The following is a 25,845-nucleotide window of genomic DNA, read 5'->3' on the forward strand; positions in this document are numbered from 1 at the left end:
CTGCAATTATAATTATGTGAAACTCAACTTCTGATTTTACTTAAGTAGTAGATTAAAAAATATTTGATTACAATTTAGTTTACAGAAATATAATAGACAATACAACATAAAATAATATTATAAAAATAAAAATATTGATGCACTAGCTAGACTATAATATTATAGGTACCAAACCATAATTATGATTTGGATTATGAATTAACTAATATTTTTTGATTTGTGACAAATTTTATTTGTGCCTTGTTAAATAAATTAATACAATACTTATTCAGTTTTATTTCACTGGTACATTATACTTTTTCTTATTATAATAGGTTCTTATATACAGTAAGTAGGTATTTAAATACATTTCTTTGGCTAAATTATGTCTATGTAATATAAATAAGTATGGAATTGGAATGTTCTCAAAATAATAATAATAATAATTAGTGCAATTGTGACATTTGTGCTCTTTATTAAAAAATACAAAAATAAATAAAACTTTGACTGTTAAGGCTGAACAGATATTCAATCTTTGCCAAAAAAAAAAAAAATTCTTAGGTCAATACTTCTTATTCAGCCTTACTATTTAAGGCCTACAATTCATGTACGCCTCCTCCAATAAATCGCAAATCTGCGTTATAATAGAATCATTAAGTTTTCTACTCGACGCCAATCTTATAGAAGGTTCTGGACAGTTAACTTCAGCGTCCTTTATATAAGCTGCAACTGTCATGGCGACGCCTTTGTCCAGGCAATATTTAGTAATATTTCTGAGATACGACTCTTTGGCTTCGTATGGTAGGCTTGAGTTGTTGAGGTAGACATGTTTCACAGGCGACAGCTCATCTCCACTGAATGTGTAGTTCTTCAAGTTTGTAAGGGCCCTGAAATAAAGAAAAATGGATTTTACATTAAAAAGAACTTATATTTATTTCTCTTCACTTTGAGCATGTTTTTTGCTCCATCTATCATTGTCTTTTAGTCTTTGTATGTATGATGGACTGGTTAGGGTTCTGTACCCGAAATTACTAAGCCTCTTTTTCATCCGTCTATTAGTCTATCAGCGGGCTTTATCTCATGAACCGTAATAGGTAGAGTTGAAATTTTCAGTGTGTATTTTATACTTTTGTCGCTATTAAATAATAGAAATTTCAAGGGGCCACCATGCAAATTAAAAAGTACATAGTGTTATACCTTGTACGACGGTATGGAACCCTTCGTGTGCCCATCCGACTAGCACTTGACGGTTTTACTTTATTGATTAAAAAGACTAGAAGCCAGAGCTGTACATTTAAAAAAATGGGTTTGTGAGGAAAAGAATGGAGTTTTGAGCAAGTTTATTAAGAGACTAGCTGATGGCCGCAGCTTCGCCCGCGTGGATCGATCAGATCCCCTGCAGCATCAGGATTGAGGAGTTGGACTCCAAATTTTTTATGAAACAATGTCGCAAAGTTCCTCTATCGATTAAAAAAGAAATGACGCAAATCGGTTCAGAAATCTCGGAGATTTCGGTGTACATAGGTAGAAAAACACAACTCCCTTTTTGAAAGTCGGTTAAAAAAGTAGCCTATGTTACTCCCTGGTCAATTCTCTACTTGTCTGTGAAAATCCCGTCAAAATCGGTTCAGCCGTTCCCAAGATTAGCCTTTTCAAACAGACAGACAGACAGACAGACAGACAAACAGACAGACAGACAAAAAATTTAAAAACGTGTGATTCAGTTATAGTATCGTTCAAATAACCATATGATCTTAATATGCGGTAGTTATTTCGAAATTACAGACAGACACTCCAATTTTATTTATTAGTATAGATAGGTGTCACCTGTTCAATTTAATGGAGTTTTCATCTAGCTCGCTGATGATGGAGGGCTTTTCCTCTATGATATCCAGCGCTGCAATGGCTGCTTCGGTCAGCATGGGAGGTAGAGACGCGCTGAAGCAATACCCTGAAAGTATTGATATATAAATAATGATTTTGATCAACAAATCAAAGAATAGGGTCCACTCTAACAGTGGAGTGGAGGAGACTATTTTCACTACCTAAATGTCACCTAACCTTAGGTTTACAATCTATAGTTTGCGACAGGTCAACATGGCAATCCAGGTGGGGAGTGGGGAGGGGACGCCTCGCACAGCCCCCGCGCTTACCCGGTGGGGGATAGCGCGGGTGACGTGCGGGTGTGCGGGGCGTCCCCCAACCTCATACCCCGATTGCCATCAAGACCTGTCGCGAACTATACCTACCTACTGAACCTGACCTCAGCCATAACAGATTTAAAATCGGCTTTATGTATTTAGACATACAGTTGAAATTGGTGTACTTAAAACATGGAAGACCCAATTAGGGCAACTGTTTTTATATGAATTCATCATCATCACCGTCATCAACCGATAGACGTCAACAGCTGGACATATGTCTCGTCAGGGTCTTCCACACGTCTCGGTTTTGCGCCGTTACCCCTTCCAGGTTAGCCTGCTTCATCTTAGACTGTATCATCACTTACCGCCAGGTGAACCTGGCCCTTTATAAGATTTCCCATTAGATCAGCTTGAACACGTCAATCCCAAAACGTATTATGACGTCAACGTAGTTTCCCCAGTCTTAGGGAAATCAACACTTTAACATAAGAAGGAAAACAAGGTTAATTCGTAAGATATTTTTATCGTTTGTTGAAACCGCAGTATACAAAAGAACCGGTCAAGTGAGAGTCAGACTCGCTGACGAAGGGTTCCGTACCATCGTACAACAAATAACACTTATTAATTTTTTTGCAATGTAACCACAGTTTTCGAATTTTTCCCTTTACTTTTGCTATGAGAATGGCTAGCTGTCTTTCATGATTCAAGGTCAACGGGAAGTACCCTATAGGATTGCTTCCTTTTACGGGTCTTAACAGACACAACAGACAGACACACAGACAGAAAACGAAATTATCCTATAAGAGTTCCTTTTTTATCTAGTGATATAAACCCCTAAAAAGGCATCACAACATTCAGCAATGTGGATACAAACAAGGAAAGAGATAGAGAGAGAGTGAGGTAGAGAGAAAGTGGAAGGGGAAAAGAAAAAGATAATCAAAACAAAATAAACTCCTTACCTAATCCGGAAAGCCGTTGGTGTTCCACAATGAAGTGCGTGCCGGCGCAGAAGCCTCCGATGGTCGCGAAGGAGTGTTCCAGCGAGCCTACGATCAGGTCGATCTCGTCGCGAGGAACGTTCAGGTGTTCAGTCAGGCCTCGCCCGTGCTTACCAATCACCTACAAAAAGTTTTCATTACCTCAATAAATTTTTTCTGCTCTCTCGTCTGGCTTTACAAAGATTAGCCAGTGTCATGTTTGTAGTTATTTGTAACAAGTTAGTTAAACTATACAAGTATGGACCCCGTCTGCGCCGGCGCTCGCCGACACCCGCACGGCACCCCCTTAGAGCGCTTTCCAGTCAGTTTTAACAAAAAAAAAACACTCCAAAAAGGCAGAGCACGCCCGCCAGCTAACACCAACACAGACGAAGTCATTACCTTAGTTAGACATTATCATCATCATGATCAACCCATCCCCGAATCACTCTTTTTAGGGTTCCGTACATTAAAAGGAACCCTTTTGTGATGAACGCACAAATTCACGTTTTTCAGATTTTTTCCTTTATTTGTGCTATAAGACCTACCTACCTGCCTTTCATGATTCTACGTCAACAGGAAGTACCATATAGGTTTTCTTGACAGACACGACGGACGGACAGACGGACAGACAATAAAGTGATCCTATAAGGGTTCCTTTTTTTCTTTTGTGGTACAGGACCCTAAAGTAAAAATGAATTTACCTAAAGCAAAATTGTGTAGTCCGATATGAATCATTTACCACATTTGAAATTACGGAATGTACTACTATTAACATTTAATTACCACTAGCAAGTCAATATGTACAGAAATCTTGCCCTATTTACTCCAAATACATTCCTACCTTGGAATTGTTCATTGTTTCATTTTTTTTTTTCAAGATTCTGTGACTGAAATATTTTTTTACAAACTTACATACTTAAGCCTCAATAGCTCAACGGTTATAAGAGTGGACTGAATTCCGAAAGGTCGGCGGTTCAAACTCCAGCCGTTGCACTATTGTCGTACCCACTCCTAGCACAAGCTTTGCGCTTAGTTGGAGGGGAAAGGGGAATGTTAGTCATGATTAAAATGGCTAATATTCTTTAAAAAAAAATTATAACTATGTAATCTTTCTAAGTATAATGAATAGAAGGAATCAAACCAACTCACCCCAATAGTTAAGCTTTCGTCCAAAATAATCCTCAACTTGTACCTTCGTGCTAACTCCACCAATTTTCTCAAAGGGCACATTTTACCAGTATTGTAGTAAATAGCCTCCGCAATCAAAAAGGCTCTTCTTTTCGGGTTAAGCTCTTTCTTCTCGGCCGCTTGTTCCAACTGCCGCTCCAGGTCTTTCATGTCGTTATGTTTGAAGTATCTGACTGTACTCCGTGAGGCGTCTATGCCTTTTTGTATGGCGAACCATACTTTTTCATCCCTGTTGAGTAAAAAAGCCATGATTGCACGCACTGCACTCACGCACTGTGGGTTCCGTACTCTGGTATTTTTTCCAACATTTTGCATGATAAATCAAAAACTATTATGCATAAAAATAAATAGAAATCTGTTTTAGGATGTACAGATAAAGCCCTTTCATATGATACCCCACTTGGTTTAGTTATCTTACTTTGAAAATTAAAACACATTTTAATTTTGTTTAAATGATGTAACCATAAATTCGGGGTTTTCAGATTTATTCCTGTACTTGTGCTATAAGACCTGCCAAATTTCATGATTCTAGGTCAATGGGAAGTACCCTATAGGTTTCTTGACAGACACAACGGACGGACGGACAGGTCCTATAAGGGTTCCGTTTTTCTTTTTGGGGTACGGAACCCTAAAAATGGTTATTATTTAAGCTGACTTGGTAGGGTATATTAATTAAACTCATACTTGTAATCGGTTTCTACAATTCTACAATTCAAAATCACTTGTCTTTTTACTTATTCTATTCTAAACATATTCTATTTTATGAGGTAAAAAATCTAATTATAATAATTATTATTTATTATGGAATAACCACAGAGACATAAATAAACCTTTTATCCTCTATTCTTCTTTATGAAGTTTCCTGTTTTGCAAGGAAAATCACAACATTATTCATAATAATTTTGGGTTTTTCAAAACAATTAGAACTTGAGTTAAAACCTATGTATAGATTTTTGTCAGAATCACACTTGTTCAATAAAAATACATTTCCAGTTTTTTAAACAAGAATTAATTATATGTCCATTCCAATTTGTTTTACTTTGAAACTTATAACTGTAACTAATAAAATATAACTTTTAGATGAAAATCTGTAATGTAATGATGATGACAGTCTGGCAATATAATACATATAAATAATATATTATTCCATTCACTTTATTAGATAGCTAATAAGTCCAAGTTTTTTCAAAATCAAATGAACAATAATAGTTTACGTAATTAATTAGTAAACAATTTTGATAAAACATATTTTGATTTTTCATGGCTTTACTTCCATGGGAGTTTCAATAACTCTTGTCTCATTAAATATCTGAATTACAGAAGGAACTTCTGTGGAAAATTTCAGCTCTCTAATTTCAAGAGTATTGATTAAGTGTAGACGAATGAGTCAGTAAGAGCCAGGACTTTTTTATATATATGTATTTAAATAATACTTACGCAAAAATGATATCCCCTTTCTTAGCATATGCGGGAATGGCACTGGCTACTGTTGAGAACCCATATGAGTATACACAGGTTTCTTCCACCTGTAAGAATTTTGCCAGCCTCTCTTCCAGCTCCAAATGCACATCTATGGTACCATAGAACCCTCGAGGACCACATGAACCAACTCCATACTTATGCAAAGATTGTATAGCCCGTTCCATGATTGTGGCCTCCCTATCTAGGCAAAGAAAGCTAGTAGCACCCACATTTAGAACATTCTCATCAATTTTCCCCATCAAAGGAGGCTCTGGGACCATCAAATCATCTTCAACTAACGGTAAGGGCTTCCATTCAAGCAATTTTCTCTTAGTCAATCGGTCTTCAGGTTTCTTCGATTTTCTCAACCATAAAAAATATACTGAGCCGATAACGACTTGGGCAGCGATAACTATTGTCCACCAACTAGCCTGAAATATGTACATAGATCAATAGATTTTAAAAAGTTGAGTAAAACTTGCCGAAACATAACCTATATTTAAAGAAAGGTTAATTTTACTTACGGTATCATAGATATCCATGAAAATCATTTTTGTGAATTTGAATTAACGTCCTCACACATTCAATAACGACTAACAAGTAATTATTAAAATTCTAGTTTCTCGGCTCTCGCCGATATAATCAAAAATTTATTGAAATTAATCAAACACTAACGTCACAAACAAAATATTTCATCTTTGACTTGACTTTGACGTTCATGTCAAACTAATGTCAAGGCGTTGCGTTGTGCACATGGTTGTGCAGAGAAAAAAGGAAAATGAAAACTAAGCTGGACTTCGTCTGTGATGGCGTTTGCTGGCGCGCGTGCTGTGCTTATTTGGAGTGTTTTTTTTGTTAAGAGTGGCTGGTTTTTGTGTTAGTTGGTGTTTTTTGGTGGTGGAACTGACTGGGAAGCGCTCTAAAGGGGCGCCGCGCGTATGTCGGCGGGCGCTGGCGCAGACGGAGTCCATACTTGTATAAATTCAATAACTTGAAAATATTACAAACTTGACATTGGCTAATCAGAGTAAAGCCAGATTTGAAGAAAAAAAAAAAATGGTTGTGCAGTTGTGACATGGACGTATGTCTTTTTTTTCTCTCTCTTCTGGCTTTACAAAGATTAGCCAATGTCAAGTTTGTAGTTATTTTGTAACAAGTTAGTTAAAATATACAAGACGTATAGACCCCGTCTGTGCCGGCACTCGTCGACATACGCACAGCACCCCCTTAGAGCACTTTCCAGTCAGTTTTAACAAAAAAAAAACACTCCAAAAAGGCAGAGCACGCCCGCCAGCTAACACCAACACAGACGAAGTCCGGACGTATATATTTTTTTTTCTTCTCGTCTGGGACGTATATTTGTGAGTGTGACTGACGTAATATGTAACTAATACCTAATCTGTGCCCGACTGACAGACGAGTGACGTTTCATTTTCAAGCTATCAAGTACAAGCAGCGTTGCCAGAATGTTACTTTTGTAACATTTTACGTTACTTTTGACCCCCTCATGTTTCCTCCATGTTACACGACTCAAAATGTTACTTTACGTTACTTTTAGGACTTCATAAAAATATTCAAATTTTTCCCAGCAAACCAAAAATAATCGTGAAACGGAACGCATCCAAAACAGTTTTCGTTTGTCGTAATTGGCCCATTTGTTAGTTTATTTCACTTTCTCTAAGTTATTGGTCTAAGTTCACTTTGTTTTGTAATTACTCTGTGATTAAAAAAGTGTTTTGTTTGTTTTTCTCTGTGACTCAACTTTGTTTTGGCCAAGTTTTGGCTAATAAAGTTATTCGTGGACTTCGTCTGTGGTGGCGTTTGCTGGCGCGCGTATTGTGACTTTTTGGAGTGTTTTTTTGTTAGAAGTGGCCGGTTTTTGTGTTCTGCTAGTGTTTATTGGTGGTGAAACTGACCAAGGAACTGACTGGGAAGCACTCTAAAGGGGCGCCGCGTGTATGTTGGCGGGCGCCGGTACAGACGAAGTCCATTCTTATACATATAGTTTTTCTAACTTGTAAATAACTACAAACTTGACATTGGCTAATCAGTATAAAGCCAGTCGAGAGAAAAAAAAAAAAGTTATTCGTTGCGTGGTAGTGATATTGTAGGTAGTTAGGTATCTAAGTACAAAAAAAAATTGTATCTTTATTTCGTCAAAATTCGAAAGTGATTGGTTTGTTCGTTATCCTTATCGACTGTGTATATGTGTTGCTAACACTACTTGCTTGGTAAGTAAATGTTGTATACAATGTAGTTTTAAGTAAATAAGTAAGTAGTTAACTAATTAGGGAATCAGGAATGCAAAAACAAAGTCATAGGATTTGCAACTGAAAGCAGTTCGTTTTTGTATTGACTGTCATCTTATTATTAAGTCACATTAGTTTCCAGAAGTTCATTTAGCTATTTACTACTTAGTTATTGTTGTAGGTAACTTCGGTTTTCTTTACAGGAATGAGAGCGAGCTGAGTAGATACCGGCCGGCGTAACCTAAAATTTGAGTTTTGCTATCGAATCTATCGATCTCTTTGCTGAGACCAAGGTAAGTAGTTAGGTACCTACCTAGTATTGTTCAGTTAACAAAACGAATTTGAAATTCCCGCGTAATTTTCTTCACTGCGTACCTACCTCGTGCGTTTTTTTTTAGTCTCTCGTCTGGCTTTACAAAGATTAGCCAATGTCAAGTTTGAAGATATTTTTAAGTTAGGGAAACTATATAAGTAAGGACATCGTCTGTGCCGGCGCTCGCCGACATACGCACGGCACCCCTTTAGAGCGCTTCCCAGTTAGTTCCAGCATGGTTCTAGCACGAAAACGCCAGTGAAACACAAAAACCAGCCACTTTTAACAAAAAAAAAAAAAACGCTCCAAAAAGGCACCACACGCGCGCCATCAAACGCTACACAGACAAAGTCCACCTAGTGCGTAGCCTCTCAAACTCAAACAGTCCTGTGTTGCCAGATCGCCCGATATAAGACGATTTTAATCTTTTTAACCCCCGATCCAAAAAGAGGGGTGTTATAAGTTTGACGTGTGTATCTGTGTATGGCATCGTAGCTCTCAAACTAATGAACCGATTTTAATTTAGTTTTTTTGTTTGCAAGGTGGCTTGATGGAGAGTGTTCTTAGCTATAATCAAAGAAAATCGGTTCAGCCGTTTGAAAGTTATCAGCTCTTTTCTAGTTAACCTACCTTCACTTGTTGGGGTGATATAAATTTTTAATTTACACTTGTATTATAAATTGATTAACAAAATAAGTTATAGCTATTCAAAGACATTTCTAAATCCATTGGTATATTATTATTTTACATATTGATTTGTTTTTCTTTTTCAGGATCAGCAGTCAATTTATTCAATCAACAATTATTAGTTATTACGATTCTTTTTAAGCTTAACTAATGGGACAAGAAAACTGTTTAAATTTTTGTATAATAAAGTGCCATATTAACCTGTGTACCTTATTACTTTTATTTTCCACGAAAAATAAGGAAATGTTACTTTTCTCGTGAAAATGTTACATTTTGAGATGTCTCGTGTTACAATTGACTATCTGCCACTGGCAACACTGAGTACAAGTATCAATAAATAATTCAAGATCGCGTTTCGAATTTGAAATGAATTATTACTTTCCACATCAACAAAATACCAAAATTGTGACATAAATTTACAATGAATTTCGGTGGTACGTTAAGACTAAACAAATTCGCTTGTTTCACGTTAATTTTCATTCTGTTCCTCATAGTTTATTGGCGATCGGGAAGTGCGGGGTATCCCGCTGACAAAACGGATTTGGTAAACATAAAATCGTTGCTAAAAGCTGCTATTTATGCGGCCGAGCAGGGTGGTAAGAAGGTTGCTGAGGGTAAGAACCATGACTTGAATATAAAAATTAAGGGAAAGACGCTGGAAGGGGCTAACGATCCTGTAACAGACGCAGACTATGCTTCTCACTGCACGATGTATTTTAGTCTAAAAAACACGTTTCCTAAGTTAAATATAATTTCGGAAGAGCATTCGAAAGATGACCCGAATTGCCAGAACCAGGGCAAGATAGATATAGACTCAACACCCAAAGAACATAGGATAATAGACCATTTAAATGATGAACATGTTTTTATCAAAGATGTGACTATATGGATAGATCCTTTGGACGCTACGCAAGAATATACAGGTAATTTGGCAGGATATCAATTTTTTTAATGATTCTTACTACACAGTGGTGACATACTTACATATTTGTTGTTTTAGAAAGTTCTTAGAATAAAATTAATTTTGACCAAAACCTAGATTTGATTCCTTAATACATGAATTAATTATTTATATTTGACCTGAATTCAATTGAAGCATTTTTTACTGTACCCTCGTACAGTAAAAAAGTCTTTGACCCCATACTTCTTGGTTTTTATGTAAAAGCTAAAAAGCTTTTACTATCTCTTCTTGGTTTTTATGTAAAAGCTAAAAAGCTTTTATTATCTCTACTATTTTAGTTTTATCCATAACTAGCTGATGCCCGCGACTTCGCCCGCGTAGATTTAGGTTTTTCGAAATCCCGTGGGAACTCTGTGATTTTCCGGGATAAAAAGTAGCCTATGTGCTAATTCAGGGCATTATATCTCTCCATTCCAAATTTCAGCCAAATCCATCCAGTAGTTTTTGCGTGAAGGAGTAACAAACATACACACACATACACACAAACTTTCGCCTTCATAATATTAGTGTGAAGTAGAATATTAGTACTTTTACAAAATTACAAAAGTCCTATCTTTTCACTGCCCTTTCGCTTAACCAATTTCGATTAAGTTGTTAGAGATAATTTGCATCCCAGAGATTGTCCACTTTTTATCTTGGAAAACCAGGAATTTTTTAAAAACATAAGTCCATCTAGTTTTTATATTATGTTTTTTCCAGAGGGTCTGTACAAGTATGTAACAACTATGGTGTGTGTGGCAATCAATGGAGTGCCAATAGTTGGTGTGATACACTACCCGTTCACAACTCGCACCTACTGGGGTTGGGAGACCAAGAAGACTTCCACCAACATACCTAATATACAACATGTAAGTGGATATTATACTCGTCTATCTTATCCTAGTAGGTAGTTCAGAATGTTATTGACAATTTATTATCGACAACAGAACAGAGCTGAGATGGAAACTGGCTAAGCTGATTGGTATATGACAATTTTTAGAGGTCCGTCCTTCAAAAAGAAAAAGAAACCCTTATAGAATCACTTTGTTGTCTGTCTGTTGCCTGTCAAGACAATCAACAAAACCTATAGGGTACTTCCCATACCTAAAGTCATGAAAGGTAGGTAGCCATGTCTAAAGCGGGATTCCACCATAATTGGGTATTTTACTACTTTTGAATTTGATAAATATTATTATTTTATTATAAACTAGGATAAAAATAATGATGTACGCTGAAAAAAATATTAAAATCCAACAAAGATTTACAAAGTTACAGGCATTTTAATTTTGGAATGGGAGGGTCTTCTATCCCTTTCTCGCAAAACGAAAATTTGTATGAAACCGCACGAAGCTACTATGGCATTAGCACAGAGGGACGTCATAATGCTATTATCGCTATCTCTGTCTAATCTGAAATATTTAAATGCTTATAACTTTTATGTTATTTGATCGATTTAATTAGTTTTTTCAGTTTACGTCATTATTTTTATTCTAGTTTATAACAAAGTAATAAAAAAATTAGAGTAAAATACCCTATTGTGTTCAGCACATTTGTTCACAAACATTTTGTGCAGAACTCTAACTGCCACACACACTGTGTACAGTGCCGCACACTGGTGGAATGGGACCTTTATAGTACAAGTAAACGGAAAAATCCAAAATCTGTGTTCCAAAAAATTTTAAGTGTTGTTTTGTGTGCCAGTCCAACTAATACTTGACCGATTTTTTTATTTACGTTTTCAGATGGAGGAAAACAAAGAGCATCCCAGAGTAGTTGTGTCCCGTTCTCACCCAGGAAAAGTTTCTGACATAGCCAAAGCAGCCTTCGGTATCAAAACCACGGTTACCCCGGCAGCTGGTGCAGGAGACAAGGTCATGGGTGTAGTTAACGGAGAATTTGATGTTTATCTACATGCAACGGCGATCAAAAAGTGGGATTTATGTGCTGGCAATGCAATAATTAAAGCGGTTAACGGTAAAATGACAACTTTGAAGGGTAAGGACATTGATTATTCTGCAAACAGTGCTGTTAAAATAACGGATGGTATTCTTGTAACGAGGTATGACCACGAGTATTATTTGAGTAAGTTGCCAAATGACGTAGCTACTTCGTAATAATGTATTGTTTTGTCACAGTTAAAATTAGTTTTCAGTTTAAACTAATAAAAACTAGCGCAGACTGAAAGCCTTTGTGTTTATTTGGCAGTCCAGAAAGAAATTCTATCTTTTCAACTCTTGTCTGTCCTACCCCTAGTGATTTTGTAAAAAACAGTAGGGCGCCCATAGTGAATCGCATGTCGAGTGGGTGAAGCTGAATGAAGGAAAAATTGAGCGAGTCTTCTATCATCATCCATTTAAAAATAATCAGTGAGTCAGCTAGTTAATCGATCAGTCAGTCAGTTGACAAATTAGTTAATTGGATAAAAAACATGACTGAATAAATTTCTAGTTTCTAGCTAGCTGTTATAACAATGGCTTTCAGTCCAAACTAGTCTTTCCTAGTTTAAATTGTAAATGGATGTATGGGGTTATGTAACCATTTTAGTTTTATGTAACTAGAATTTCTAATTGATGAGGTCATAATATGCATCAGATGTTATATTAAATTTTTACTTTTACTGTCTAAAACATTTGTTTTGTAGATATACGGAATATTGTATACAGATTATTATATTTTGAATATAAAATTAATTATTAAATTATATTATTATGTAGAATAATTAGACACTAATTTCATTCTTGAAAGAATTGTAAATATTTTGATCTTTTAATTTACTATGAGGTTTCTGGTTATATACTAATGCTGATTAGTGTAATATACAATATTTTATTTTATAGAATAGAAAACAAATTAGAACTAAACTTATAAGATCAATACTTGTCCTTTTCTGTATATTATTATTTATTAATATTGTAAAAAGCACAGAATTCCGATTAAGCTTATAGAAATGGCATTGAACTATACTAGTACCTGTAGATAGAGGGGCTATTCCAAACAAAAATCGTGTTTTATGAAGCTGTCAAAATTAGTATCACACTGGACATCAAGTTGTAAGCAAAACTGTGTTGCAGTCTGCAATTTTTTTAGGGTTCCCCGTACCTCAAAAGATATAAAAAAGACCGGCCAAGTGCCAGTCAGACTCGCGCACTGAGGGTTCCATACTGGGGTATTTTTTCCAACATTTTGCACGATAAATCAAAAACTATTATACATAAAAGTAAATAAAAATCTGTTTTAGGATGTACAGGTAAAGAAAGCCCTTTCATATGATATCCCACTTGGTATAGTTATCTTATTTTTTAAATGATGTAACCACAAATTAGGGATTTTCAGGTTTATTCCTGTACTTGTGCTATAAGACCTACCTACCTACCTACCTACCTGCCTGATTCTAGGTTAACGGGAAGTATCCTATAGGTTTCATGACAGATACGACGGACAGACAGACAGACAACAGAGTGATCCTATAAGGGTTCCGTTTTTCCTTTTGAGGTATGGAACCCTAAAAAAGGTAAAGGTAAAAGGTATAAGTCATATTATGTACGGCGACAATCTGTGTTTGAAAGAATTCTGTGTGAAAACATAATACCTAGGAGAAAGAGGAGTTTGTGTAAAAATAGAAATGTTTATGATATGACTATTGGCTAAGATCTCATCTTTTCCATCTTAAATTATTTATTTATTATTTGTATATAATAAATAATGTGTCTGTTAAACATAATCTCTGAATTAAATTGACAGGTCTAAATGTAGTGCTATCCTTTTTCGCAGAGAGCAATAAGAAAGACATAGGAATGTCATTTTAGTTTAGCTAAGAGATTGTGTACAACAGAATTAGCCACATTAATTAATTATTATTATTGGAAAGAAATTGTAAATATTATACTTACTGACTTGTATGTATGTTCATTTATGTTCAAACTAGTTTTATGTGAACTAAAGTTGTTGTAATTTATAGGTTGTATTGTATTAAATTATATTTGTATTACTTGTTATTTTATTTATTTAACAGCACTTATTTACGGTTCTATACAGTTTTGAAAATAATATTACTTTTTCAACTCGAACGAACTAGCTCGAAAAGGGTGCCTTTGCTTTGCTGTCTAGAACCAGTGAGCAAAAACGACTTTTGCTCACTGGTTTTAGACAGCAAAGGCGACTTTTTCGAACTATTGAAGTGAAATGTTGTATGTATCACACGATAGCAAAGTTTTTGATTCTTGTGCCTTTGAATCCCTCACTACGCTCAGTATTCTAACTTAGAATCAATTGCTACGCTCGTCATTCTATTATATTATAATCCTTCGCCCGCTTAGGGTTCAAACTAGGCACTTGCAACAAAAATGAACTTTGCTATCTTGTTGAACAAATAACTATTATTAGAGCTGTCAATTCAAAGCATTTGTTACCCGCGGCTTACATTTTTTAACCCCCGACCCAAAAAGAGGGGTGTTATAAGTTTGACGTGTGTATCTGTGTATCTGTGTGTCTGTGTATCTGTGTATCTGTGTATCTGTCTGTGGCATCGTAGCGCCTAAACGAATGAACCGATTTTAATTTAGTTTTTTTTGTTTGAAAGGTGGCTTGATCGAGAGAGTTCTTAGCTATAATCTAAAAAAATTGGTTCAGCCGTTTAAGAGTTATCAGCTCATTTCTAGTTTTCTTGTAGAAAAGAAGGTTAGATAACCGTTAGGATCATAATATTATGTCAATAGACAAATGTCAAGCTGTCAAGATGTACATTGCCTAAATACATAATTATTTATTTGAAAATGATGTTTTGGAAAACTCAAATACTTTGGATCGTCGGGGGTGTTATAAATTTTTAATTTACACTTGTTTAAATCCTTGTTTTTCATTATATAGTTCGCGAAAGGTCGACATGACAATCGGCCGGGGTACGTCACCCGCCCTATCCCGCACAGGGTTAGCGCGGGGACTGTGCGGCTCGTCCCCACTCCTATTGCCATGTCGACCTGTCGCGAACTTTAGATACCTATCTGGGATAGCGGATTAACTGTGAAAAGATAATAGGCATAAATTTTAAAATGTGGAATCACTGTTTTAAAATAACGTAGCCACATATTAGTATTGAAATGTTTATTCTATTATTAAATAATTTATTTAGTTTAGACGTGATTCAAAAGCATTTCTTTGTATATTTCGCATTTAATAATAACTCAGTATGGATATGTTCACTCATTGTGCACTCTTTCCTTATATTGAGGCAGGTTGCTTGTTTAACTACAGGGTGTAATTAGAACGCTAGGAAAAACTTAGGGCTATTATTATAATACCTAAACAGTAAACACTATCCAATACTATTAACAATTTGTCTTATACTTGTAGTTTCAGTGATTTAGTACATATTTTTCAAACCCGCAATGTATAGCGTGCAAAGCTTATGGTTAATGCCCCACCTACAAAGCGGCACTTATCTACGCAACGTTCGTTGACCTCTAGTATCAGTTATTTGCAATACAATGCGAACTTTTTACAAAATACAGGATTCTTAACTATATTTTTCGCGTTTTTCTTGTGGTATCTTATCAGTAATCATCAGTAGAATCACCTGTTTTCGTTTAAATTGCTAGGGCTTTATTTACACCCTGTATAAGCGGTTGAGCAGTTAGTAACAAGTCCTGTAGCAATGACATGTCGCGTCATAACTTTCAAGAAATACGCACATTGGTGTGAACTTATCCGTCATCTATAGTATAGCATTTTACAACATTAATTGACACTCCATCCCAGATTATTGCATTGTTTATTATATCACAATATACATATGTAACGCTGAAATCCATGACACACTGTACACATCAAATACAGGGATACATATCAGATAAGATGGGTTTATTCTGTCATACTAAATCTGTAAACTAATTTGACAGGTCTAAATCTAGTGTTATCCTTTTCAACAGGAATCATTATGAAAGGGATAGCAATACAATTAGACCTGTCATGTTAGTTAAGAGATTGTGATACAGAATTTAGCCACAATGGAGCCAAGTTTGACAATAAAATAAAAAAGTTAATTAATATGAACAATTTTTTTATTAATACATAGCATCAAAGTAATACAGTAAACTTAAAAAAATAATTTACTAGGGTCTTTTTAAAGTACACGAATAAATCTCTAATTGTTAGGGCGCTTTCAGACTGACCACGAGAACCGCGCTTTTTTTGGCTATATAAAAAATTCAGTTTGATAATTTGTTGCCACGATCGGTTTCATAATCTTGCGAGATTCATGTCAGTCTGAAATCACCTTAATTATAGCTCACAGCAATAGCCAAGAATGTAATATAGCAGACTATCCAAAGGCTTGCACAATAATTTTGTTAGTAACCTATAAAAGTGAGATAGATAGCACAAAATTTGTAGCAGTTCATCTCTGTCTGATATTGCACTTTTCTGTTTATACCTAATTCCTCAACCCCGGAAAACGGACCTACAAACTTTATTACTTGTACTCAATTTACAACTTGTAGTTTTCCCCGTGACTTCACGCGTGTGGATTTAGGTTTTTAAAGATTAGACCATTGGAGTTTCTCAAAATGTTTTTTCAGTAAACTAACTGCATAGTGCATACATTTTGAGAACGCACTTGCCTTTTATGCAAAGTGACAACTGTCATGTCAAAAGTATGATTTCAGTCCTTAATCTAAGTGTAAACCATATTTTTGGCATGACAGTTGACACATAATATTATAGCAAATATGGCGATTGCGTTCTCAAAATTTATGCATCATACTAGATATGTTTTTGTTTTGTTACTGTCACGTGCATTTAAAATTGTACCTTACTGTAAAAAATAACGTCTGAATTTGAATGAAATTGTTATTAGTAACTGTCAGACATTTTATGATGAACTTTTCCTAGCAATTTGCAGTCTTACTTGTCCAAATATGTAAAGGAAAAGCTGACTGACTGACTGATCTATCATCGCACAGCTCAAACTACAGGACGGATCGGGATGTTTGGCATGCAGATAGTTTTTATGACATAGACATCCGCTAAGAAAGGGTTTTTGAAAATTCAACCCATAATGGGTAAAATAGGGGGTTTGAAATTTCCACGCGGACGAAGTCGCGGCCGCAAGCTAGTATTTATAATAAATTAATGGTTAGAATTTTCAATTTCCTTACCTTTATTGTACAACCCTTGTAAAGTCGTAATTAAATGTCCACAGACTAAAAAACAAATCAGAGGTCCGGGAAGCCAGCACAGATTATAAATAAAATTGGAAATACAGATTAAAAATCGCACCGCAGGGCACCACTAGCACATCACTTGTTCGACACAATTTCGATACCGCGGTCCAACACTCTCATCTCGTATATACATGTTAACATACTGTATCGATATAACACTTATCACAAATTAGATTTATCGTCCATTGTCGATATAGCCGCGATTTGTTAAACGGAGTCATCTGAAACAAGTAATTTAAAAAGGTAAAAAATAAGTAATCATCAAGGTTTGGCCATAAACTATGACCCATAGTCCGCTATGATGGAAGGTGTGTGAAGCCTGCCAAGTGTAGATTGGCAGGCTTCACACACCTTCGAGAATATTATGGCGAACTCTCAGGCATGCAGGTTTCCTCACAATGTTTTCCCTCACCGTTAAAGTAATTATATTTATTCGCTTAGAAGACACTTAACTTACTAATAGCTTAGCTAACACTAAGCACTAACTTTAGTTTAGTTCGAATCGCATCACATGTACTAATTATTACCGATACGACATTCGATTTTCAATGTACATTTCTGAACTGTATGATCGTTCAACTGTGATAAAGCTGATAAATGTAATCAATATCATTTTTCATAAAAGCTCATACCTGCTTGTAATCTAGATTTTATCATTTTGTGTACTTGTTTTTGGATTAGATATCTACGTCAATGTTAAGCTTAGAGCCATTACGCACGGGCGAATAGTCGACTGTGCCTAATGAGTCTTATGATAGATCATAGAATTCATTGCAGTCAATTATTATCTACTAGCTGACGCCCGCGACTTTGTCCGCGTGGATTTAGGTTTTTCGAAATCCCGTGGGAACTCTTTGGTTTTCCGGGATAAAAAGTAGCCTATGTGCTAATCCAGGATAATATCTATCTCCATTCCGAATTTCAGCCAAATCCGTCCAGTAGTTTTTGCGTGAAGGAGTAACAAACATACACAAACACACACACACACACACACACACACACACACATATACAAACTTTCGCATTTATAATATTAGTGTGAAGTGTGATGGTCATCAAAAATTATACGTACCATGATACCACCATTTTGTTTTCTTAGGATTTTTGTTGCACGTTTTTACATAAAAAGAATTATCTGGCGGCCGTTTCTGAAAAATATGAAAAAACACTTTATAATTATTATGCATAAATGAAAGACTCATGATTAAAAGATAGCATGAAATTTTTAAGGGCTAGTTCAGACGATAGAATCAACCGCGCGGAGCAGAGAGAATTTTTTTAGTTCAATTTGTTTCCAGCAATCGGAATTGATAAGCTGGTATGTGCCATTACATGAGACTGTTCACATGCAAAAATCACTGACAGTTGTTTAAGTAATTTTTTTAATACCATGTTTTTAGAACGGTCAAAAAAGTATAAAATTATTACAGCTATGAGAATACTTACAAGATTTAAAACAAAAACCTGTGGCGTATGCAATAGGTAAAGTCACAAATTATTCCACTGCTAATGATATGAACTGTTGTGTTTCATAAACCACAGAGCCCACTATACTACTTATTTCATAATTATTGCATGAGCCCCACGTTTTTCGTTTTAAATTTTACAAGTATTCTCATAGCTATAATTATTTTATACTGTTTAATTAGTATTAAAAATGTGATTTATATTTTTTTTAAATAAACTATTATTTTCTGCTATTTAGTCTGTTTATTTAAGTCTCTCTCTCTCTTTCACTCTATGAACTATATTTAAAGTTTCAGGTCTCTAGTTAGTTTAGTAGAAAGTTAGTGTTAAATCGGTTGAAATATTTGTAGCGAATAGACAAACAGACCAACAAGAAAGCGAGTTTAAAAAAAATTATAATAATAGAGTATCTCTCACCTTTTCTTTACAGCTACTAAGCATAGAGACTATGGAGAGGCAGACGGACTGCACGGAGAGCGCGGGCGACCAGTCGTCCGTCAGTATGGAGAGGCAGATGTGCCCGTTCGAGTACACGTGGGGGTGTATCGGGATGTTATTGCCTATAAACGTCACCTGAAAAAGAAGCAAATGATAATGCCATGTTAAAAATAATACTTATGAAAAAACTTGATGATACTTCGATAAGTACCTTGCACCGCGGCGTTTGGCGGTGTCGTGTGAACTATTTATAGCAAACAGCGTTCAAAACAAAAACGTTGGCTTCGCCGCGCATCGCAGCGATTGGCGGTGTCGTGTGAACTATTCTTTATAGCAAGCGGCGTTCACAACAAAACATTTTGGACTAAAAGCCATCGCGTGCCAGACTTTCGTTATTTTATGAAAGCTGAAAGTTTCTCTGCGCATTATCCCCTATATCCCAAAACAATATAAAATAACGAAGGTCTGGCACGCGCTGGCTCTTTCTCTATTTGGCTTCGCCGCGCACCGCAGCGATTGGCGGTGCCGTGTGACCTAACCTTTATAGAAAACATCGTTCACAACAAAAACTTTGGGCGCCGCAGTTTAAAAAAACGTTAAATAAACCCGTTTAATCCATACAAACGCACTTATTTAACGTTTTTGTGGTGAGTCCATCTGTTTTTACGTTCCACGCGGTCAACAGTGACGGTGGTTAAAAGTAAAACCTGATTTTAATAAATTCATAGGAAAACAAACTGAGTACATACATACCTGAATAAATATTAATTACTTTTATAAATTAATCTAACATTTATTTAATGTACCTGCATTGAAAATGTCAGTAAACACATTATTATAAACGTGAGTTTCGAGTTTCGCTTTAATTGGTATTTAAAAGCAGTGATGTGGCACGCACCTCTAACTTTTCGAAGTTATGTCCGTTCTAAGTAATTAAATATCACTTGCTTTACAAGGAAAACATCACTCATGAGGAAACCTGCATGCCTGAGAATAGGGACGATGACTACTAGTCAAATCAGTGACTTTTAATCAAACGTCAAAAAATGAGATGCTGGACTGGATTCAATAAATTTTGCACCCCATGCTTGGCAGGATATGCGATTTTACCTAATCTTCAAGAGAAAAAATATGCATGTAAATAATATGCATGTACCATATTCTAGCAAAATATTGATTGACAGCATTATTGATTGAAAACAAAAGTCTTTAACCAGTGTGTCCTTCCCATCCTCATATATGGTGTTGAAATGTAGACACTGACAAACGGCCTTGTCCACAAATTCAAAGTTGCTCAGCGAGCTATGGAGAGGGCTATGTTAGGAGTTTCTTTGAGGGATAAGATCCGAAATGAGGAGATCCGCAGGAGAACCAAGGTCACTGACATAGCCCAAACTATTAGCAAGTTGAAGTGGCAGTGGGCAGGTCATGCTTGTTGTAGAGGCGATGGCCGTTGGAGCCGGAAAGTCCTGGAGTGGAGACCGCGTTTAAGCAAGCGTAGTGTGGGACGCCCTCATCGTGCAACGATGATATTAAGCGGCTGGCGGGAAGTAGCTGGATGAGGAAGGCTGAGGACCGGGTGTGGTGGCGCTCTTTAGGGAAGGCCTATGTCCAGCAGTGGACGTTCACATGCTGATGATGATGATTATTGATTGATTGAAAAAAAACGCTCGCTTTGACGGCTTTTCAGACCGCATAGAATAGAATAGAATAGAATAGAATAGAATAGATTTTTATTCAAATAAACTTTTACAAGTGCTTTTGAATCGTCAAATAATTTACCACTGGTTCGGAATGCCGTTCCTACCGAGAAGAACCAGCAAGAAACTCGGCGGTTGCTCTTTTCAATTGTGCAATTTACAATAATATTTATAGGACGTAAGTATTATGCTAGGAAGATGGTCAAACGATTGAAATAAGGTAAATCGAGCATTAGGTCGTTAGCAATTGTAGTAATGTACTAATTGAGTGAATACCGTTTGTAATGAGACTTCATTAAAAAATGCATACAATGCAAGAGGCTATGTCGAGCCTGTCTGGAATTCCGTATGTATATGTTATCAATTGATTTAGGATTCTTGTCTCGTCCACGACGCAGTAGGTATCAATTGTAGGTTACCTAGATTGCCGTAATTAAGTTGCCAGCTATTCTAGGCTATTGTGCGATGAATCTACTAATTAGTACCTTACTGGTACAGAAGGCTGAGTACGCAAGACGTCAAAATAAATAGCGGCTCTAGTTTGGACGCAATAAAGTGCAATTCGGCTCGCACAGCACTGCAGCCTAAAAAGTCAATCGGCTTTAAAATGAGACAGATCCAGTCTGAGTACATGAACAAAGTCTAAGTACATTCTATAGATCTTATTGATTACCAAGGTCCTAGATCTTACCTCTGGAGAGTCGAAAGGGTATTTATTAGTGAATTTGAACTGCAATACGAACTTTTCCCCCTCATACAGTGTGCCAGGAACTCCTTCCATGTGTACTGTCCACCTGTATACAGACAAAAATAAACATTGTACAGTACATCTAAACTAGGATTAGTAAAACCTAAATCCACGCGGATGACGTTGCAGGCTGATGCCCATAACGTCATCCGCGTGGATTTATATATTTTTTATAGGTTTATATTTTTTCTATGGGAACACTTCAATTTTCCGAAAAAAAGTGGCATATTATTATTTATTATTAATTTATTTACTTTACTTATTACCTTATTTATTTTACTATTTTAAACTTTGTAAATGTGGATTTAGGTGTTATGAAAATCCTGGCCACGGGCTTAGGCTAGGCTACTTTTTGTCCCAGAAAATCAAAGAATTCTTGCGTGATTTAAAAAAAAATCCGAGATATTCTCAAGGATGACGGACAGAACTCGGATGACGGAAGTCAGATCTAGTGCGTAAGCTACCATATAAAATTGAACAATTGAAATGAGCAACCGCCGAGTTTCTTGCTGGTTCCTCTCGGTAGGGACGGCATTCCGAACGAGTGGTAAATTATTTTGACGATTCAAAAGCACTTGTAAAAGTTTATTTGAATAAAAATATATTCTACTCTATTCTATTCAAATAGTTCTATGACTACTTCGGAATGTATTTTCACGGACTCGGATCGAATGAGTGCGAAACCGCCCTAACTGTTGTGAACTCATACCTCATTAGTAAACAAATTCCTCATCTCCTGATGAATTTATTTACAACGCAACGAAAATGCGTTGCGTTTGGCGCGTGCGTCGCGTACTATGTGACATGTGATTAGCTTATTGGAACAATTATATTATGTCCGTACTCAGTAGCCAAATATAACAGAGGCGTGTTATATTTAATCAAGAGTGGTAATATTAGCACAAACAATGTCAATTGGAGTGTGAAAGACCAGCGCGCTATTAATAAATCGATGATCATTCATACGACAAATATTCTGATGACGATCGAAGTTGTCGCAATACAAATAAAACCGGCCAAGTGCGAGTCAGACTCGCGCACTGAGGGTTCCGTGCTCAGGTATTTTTTCCAACATTTTGCACGATAAATCAAAAACAAAAACTATGACATAAAAATAAATAAAAATCTGTTTTAGAATGCACAGGTAAAGCTCTTTCATATGATACTCCACTTGGTATAGTTATCTTGCTTTGAAACACATTTTTTTTAATGATGTAACCACAAATTCGCGGTTTTCAGATTTATTCCTGTATCTGTACCCTATAGGACTTGTGTGTACCCTATAGGTTTCTTGACAGACACGACGCTGGACGGACGGACGAACGGATAGACAGACAGACAACAAAGTGATCCTATAAGGGTTCCGTTTTCCTTTTGAGGTATGGAACCCTAAAAATCGGTTAAGTGCGAGTCGGACTCGCACAAGAATTGTACCGTACCATCGTACTAGAAATAAAACTTTTTAATTTTCATGGTGACAGTTTTGAATTTTTTCAGTATTCATCGTTGTAGCAATTACACATTCTGTAAAAATTTCAGTATAAGTCTACATATGGTTAATGAGATACAGCCCGCCGACAGATGGACGGACGGACCGACGGACGGACAGCGGAGGGTCAGTAATAGGGTCCCATTGGCACCCTTCGGGTACGGAAGCCTAAAAAGGGCGATAACATTCTTATCAAGTCACGTACTCACTTAAGAGTGCTCTCTTCGATAGCGTGTGCTATTGCATGTTATTTCAATAACTAGCTTTTAGGGCCTGTACATAGGAGGACAAAACTCCCCGAAGCTTAGGTAAAATGTGCGCTCACAATTTGCACGCAACACAGTGTGCGATGATTTGTTCCTCGGAAGTTTAGTGAAGGGCATATTCTGAGATTACGTTGTATTGTAATTTACTTGAATTTTAAGAAAAAGAGGGAGTTTAAGAAGGGAATACCGGGCCCATCCCTTTACATTGGATTAAGGACTCAACACAGCCTAAAATCCGCCTTGGAATGTCAGTTCTATTTTTTTGCGAGGCTCCGTGTGCTTTTGTGCAGTCCAGTCTATCGATGCCCTCGGGCTATTTGGGGACTTTTTGTACAGGGTACTTTTAGTCCCCTGTGTTCGTTATTCCATGCAGTTGTAGTGACCTATTGTGTGAGACTAAAAGTACCCAGAGGCTGTGTAGGCATACTCAATTCCGAGATGAACGATGTTCAAACAACACAAATCAATGTTTGATATTATGTTATTCTTTTGCAAAACTAAACAATTATAGCAAAATAATCTGAACATATTTGAAATTATGTAAAGTATGCCTTGACGTTGTTGGTTTTGCAATTTTGTAAATGCTTTAAGGACCCAGTGAATTATAAGTATTATATTATACTAGAGGATGCCTGCGACTTCGTCCGCGTGGATTTCGATTTTTAAAGATCCCATGGGAACTATTTGATTTTCCGGGATAAAAAGTTGCCTATGTCAATTGCAGGGACGCAAGCTTCCTCGGTTCCAAATTTCATGCAAATTGGTTAAGCTGATGGGTATTTGGGATCCCGTGGGAACTCTTTGATTTTCCGGGATAAAAAGTAACCTATGTCCATCCCCGGGATATAAGCTAACTCTGTACAGAATTTCATCAAAATCGATCAAACTGTTGGGCTGTGAAAAGGTAGCAGACAGACAGACAGACACACTTTCGCATTTATAATATTAGTATGGATTAGTATAAATAAGCATAGGTACTTGGTATTATAATGAAATCAAACTATTAGAAAACATCCAACATATTGTTGAGTCAGTCTGTAAAATATACCTTAATAAGTACCATCCATTTAAATTATTATATTTGATGACAGTAAAGCAACACAATATTTGTGCGAAGTGCAAACTAAGCAATGTTATCATTTTCTGAGATTTCTTGGTATTTACTTTTTACACTATTTGCAAATATAATTGCAAAAGTGAGTTGGTTTGTCCTTCAATTACATTATTTCTGGTATAAAAATTACCTAATGCCAAAGCTATCTCTGCACCAAATAGAAGATGTCCACAACTTTGTCCAAGATAATTTAGGGTTGTAAATCCTGTGGGAACTATTTAACTTTTGAGACAAAATGTAGTCTGTCCAGTGTCCGTATTCTGTCATCGGGATGTAAGAAAGCTAACTTTGAAAGTCAAATTTAAATGGTTAGGCTGTGAAAAGCTAGCAGACAGACCGACATATTTGAATGTATAATAATAGCCTTGCTGACCAGCCTGACTTTGCTCAAGTAGAATATCTGTTACTTTCTTAATAGGGGTGAATATATGTAGAGAAAAACTACCTGCAAAATATCAATTTCTAGATCAAACGGCTTTATGTTCATGTCAGTCAGACAATTTATACTATGAATTTTTTTACTGTTGTTGCAATATCAACATTACAAATAGGCTTAATGCACCTTTTATTGTTTCAGAAAAAAAACATAGTATTTGTTAAAACATATTAAACAATAAACAAAGCTATCTTGTCGCAACAAATAGTTACTGGCGTCTGTGGTCTAAGTTGAAAAAATAAATTAGAAATGTTAACCATTATAAAAAAAACCATGTAAGTTCATATGAGGCATGAGCAATAATATTGTTATGATAACACTTTTAAAATTGATAATAATGTTGCATTAAATCAAGGCGCCAAAACATTTCCCTACAAGGGTTACATACAGTACGGAAGGGCAGCAAAGTTAATTGATCTATTCAGCATTTTTTTCTAGAATACCCGATCCAAAGATAAATAAAATAAGGTCACTTACAGTGTCAGATTTTGGCTGGCCTGGTCTCCGTCTACCGTTACACCCGGTGGAGGCTCTTTCATTAACGACATCAGTTCTTTCTGTAAACGTCGCTGCAACAAACAAATAAAACACTTACCAGCACCCTCTCAAGATTTTTCGTATACAAACCATTTTTAACACAACAATAGAAATCTTGACATGAAATCTCATAAGAAAACTGTCATAACAGTTCGGTTTTGTTTACACTAAAACTGGATGATCTGGCATGGGTTTGAGGACAATAATTGCGGAAGTATTAAGTCTATTTTAAATTGAATTAATTCGTAGAAGTGACTGGGAATCGTAATATTTTTAAATTAACTTTACTAACCTCCGACGGGGACATAGCCGCCATTGTACAAATTTAGACGTTTAATGTTACCATTCTAATTTTCTTGTTTTTCCCTGAAGTCGATTTTCCTTTTGAAACCACACTAAAGAATTTTTTTAAAACAATAATTCGAAAAAAAAATCTTGGGTATTAAAATTAAAATACTCACATAACTCTTGTTTTTTTATTTTTTATTTTTTG

General features: G+C 36.0%; 3 protein-coding genes across 4 annotated transcripts; 1 reads left to right on the forward strand and 2 right to left on the reverse strand.

Moving 5' to 3' along the window:
- Positions 1 to 227: 227 nt before the first annotated feature.
- On the reverse strand, positions 228 to 6,454 carry LOC123868372 (serine palmitoyltransferase 1). Its single transcript, XM_045910862.1, has 6 exons — positions 6,277 to 6,454; positions 5,729 to 6,183; positions 4,253 to 4,520; positions 3,083 to 3,242; positions 1,807 to 1,930; positions 228 to 866 (listed from the first exon to the last, which is right to left on the reverse strand). Exons 1-6 carry the CDS (start codon positions 6,301 to 6,303, stop codon positions 569 to 571), a joined length of 1,332 nt encoding a protein of 443 aa, XP_045766818.1. The 5' UTR covers positions 6,304 to 6,454; the 3' UTR covers positions 228 to 568.
- A 2,873-nt stretch (positions 6,455 to 9,327) lies between these two features.
- Positions 9,328 to 12,660, forward strand: LOC123868375 (putative inositol monophosphatase 3). Its single transcript, XM_045910865.1, has 3 exons — positions 9,328 to 9,924; positions 10,662 to 10,810; positions 11,684 to 12,660. Exons 1-3 carry the CDS (start codon positions 9,423 to 9,425, stop codon positions 12,053 to 12,055), a joined length of 1,023 nt encoding a protein of 340 aa, XP_045766821.1. The 5' UTR covers positions 9,328 to 9,422; the 3' UTR covers positions 12,056 to 12,660.
- Positions 12,661 to 15,029: 2,369 nt separating this feature from the next.
- Positions 15,030 to 25,733, reverse strand: LOC123868376 (ubiquitin-conjugating enzyme E2 W). Of its 2 annotated transcripts, none has more exons than XM_045910866.1 (6): positions 25,645 to 25,733; positions 25,293 to 25,384; positions 21,454 to 21,556; positions 19,042 to 19,197; positions 18,230 to 18,305; positions 15,030 to 17,379 (listed from the first exon to the last, which is right to left on the reverse strand). In XM_045910866.1, exons 1-6 carry the CDS (start codon positions 25,666 to 25,668, stop codon positions 17,366 to 17,368), a joined length of 465 nt encoding a protein of 154 aa, XP_045766822.1. In that variant the 5' UTR covers positions 25,669 to 25,733; the 3' UTR covers positions 15,030 to 17,365. The 2 variants fall into 2 exon arrangements, with proteins under 2 accessions (XP_045766822.1, XP_045766823.1); XM_045910867.1 differs by lacking the exon at positions 25,645 to 25,733 and adding an exon at positions 25,519 to 25,625.
- Positions 25,734 to 25,845: the final 112 nt, after the last annotated feature.

Source organism: Maniola jurtina, chromosome 9 (assembly GCF_905333055.1).
Source record: "Maniola jurtina chromosome 9, ilManJurt1.1, whole genome shotgun sequence".
Taxonomy (NCBI): Eukaryota; Metazoa; Arthropoda; class Insecta; order Lepidoptera; family Nymphalidae; genus Maniola; species Maniola jurtina.

What these genes read in the sequence shown, in the direction of transcription:
- LOC123868376 (XM_045910866.1), bottom strand. Translation starts at nt 25,668, where the DNA reads ATGGCGGCTATGTCCCCGTCGGAG. An exon ending in CGGCTATGTCCCCGTCGGAG is followed by an intron (nt 25,385 to 25,644) that starts GTTAGTAAAGTT and finishes TGTTTGTTGCAG; the next exon opens with CGACGTTTACAGAAAGAACT. An exon ending in ACCCTTTCGACTCTCCAGAG is followed by an intron (nt 19,198 to 21,453) that starts GTAAGATCTAGG and finishes CTTCTTTTTCAG; the next exon opens with GTGACGTTTATAGGCAATAA.
- LOC123868372 (XM_045910862.1), bottom strand. Translation starts at nt 6,303, where the DNA reads ATGATTTTCATGGATATCTATGATACC. An exon ending in TCATGGATATCTATGATACC is followed by an intron (nt 6,184 to 6,276) that starts GTAAGTAAAATT and finishes TACATATTTCAG; the next exon opens with GCTAGTTGGTGGACAATAGT. An exon ending in AACTCCATTAAATTGAACAG is followed by an intron (nt 867 to 1,806) that starts GTGACACCTATC and finishes TCTTTATTTCAG; the next exon opens with GGCCCTTACAAACTTGAAGA.
- LOC123868375 (XM_045910865.1), top strand. Translation starts at nt 9,423, where the DNA reads ATGAATTTCGGTGGTACGTTAAGACTAAACAAATTCGCTTGTTTCACG. An exon ending in CGCTACGCAAGAATATACAG is followed by an intron (nt 9,925 to 10,661) that starts GTAATTTGGCAG and finishes TGTTTTTTCCAG; the next exon opens with AGGGTCTGTACAAGTATGTA. An exon ending in ACATACCTAATATACAACAT is followed by an intron (nt 10,811 to 11,683) that starts GTAAGTGGATAT and finishes TTACGTTTTCAG; the next exon opens with ATGGAGGAAAACAAAGAGCA.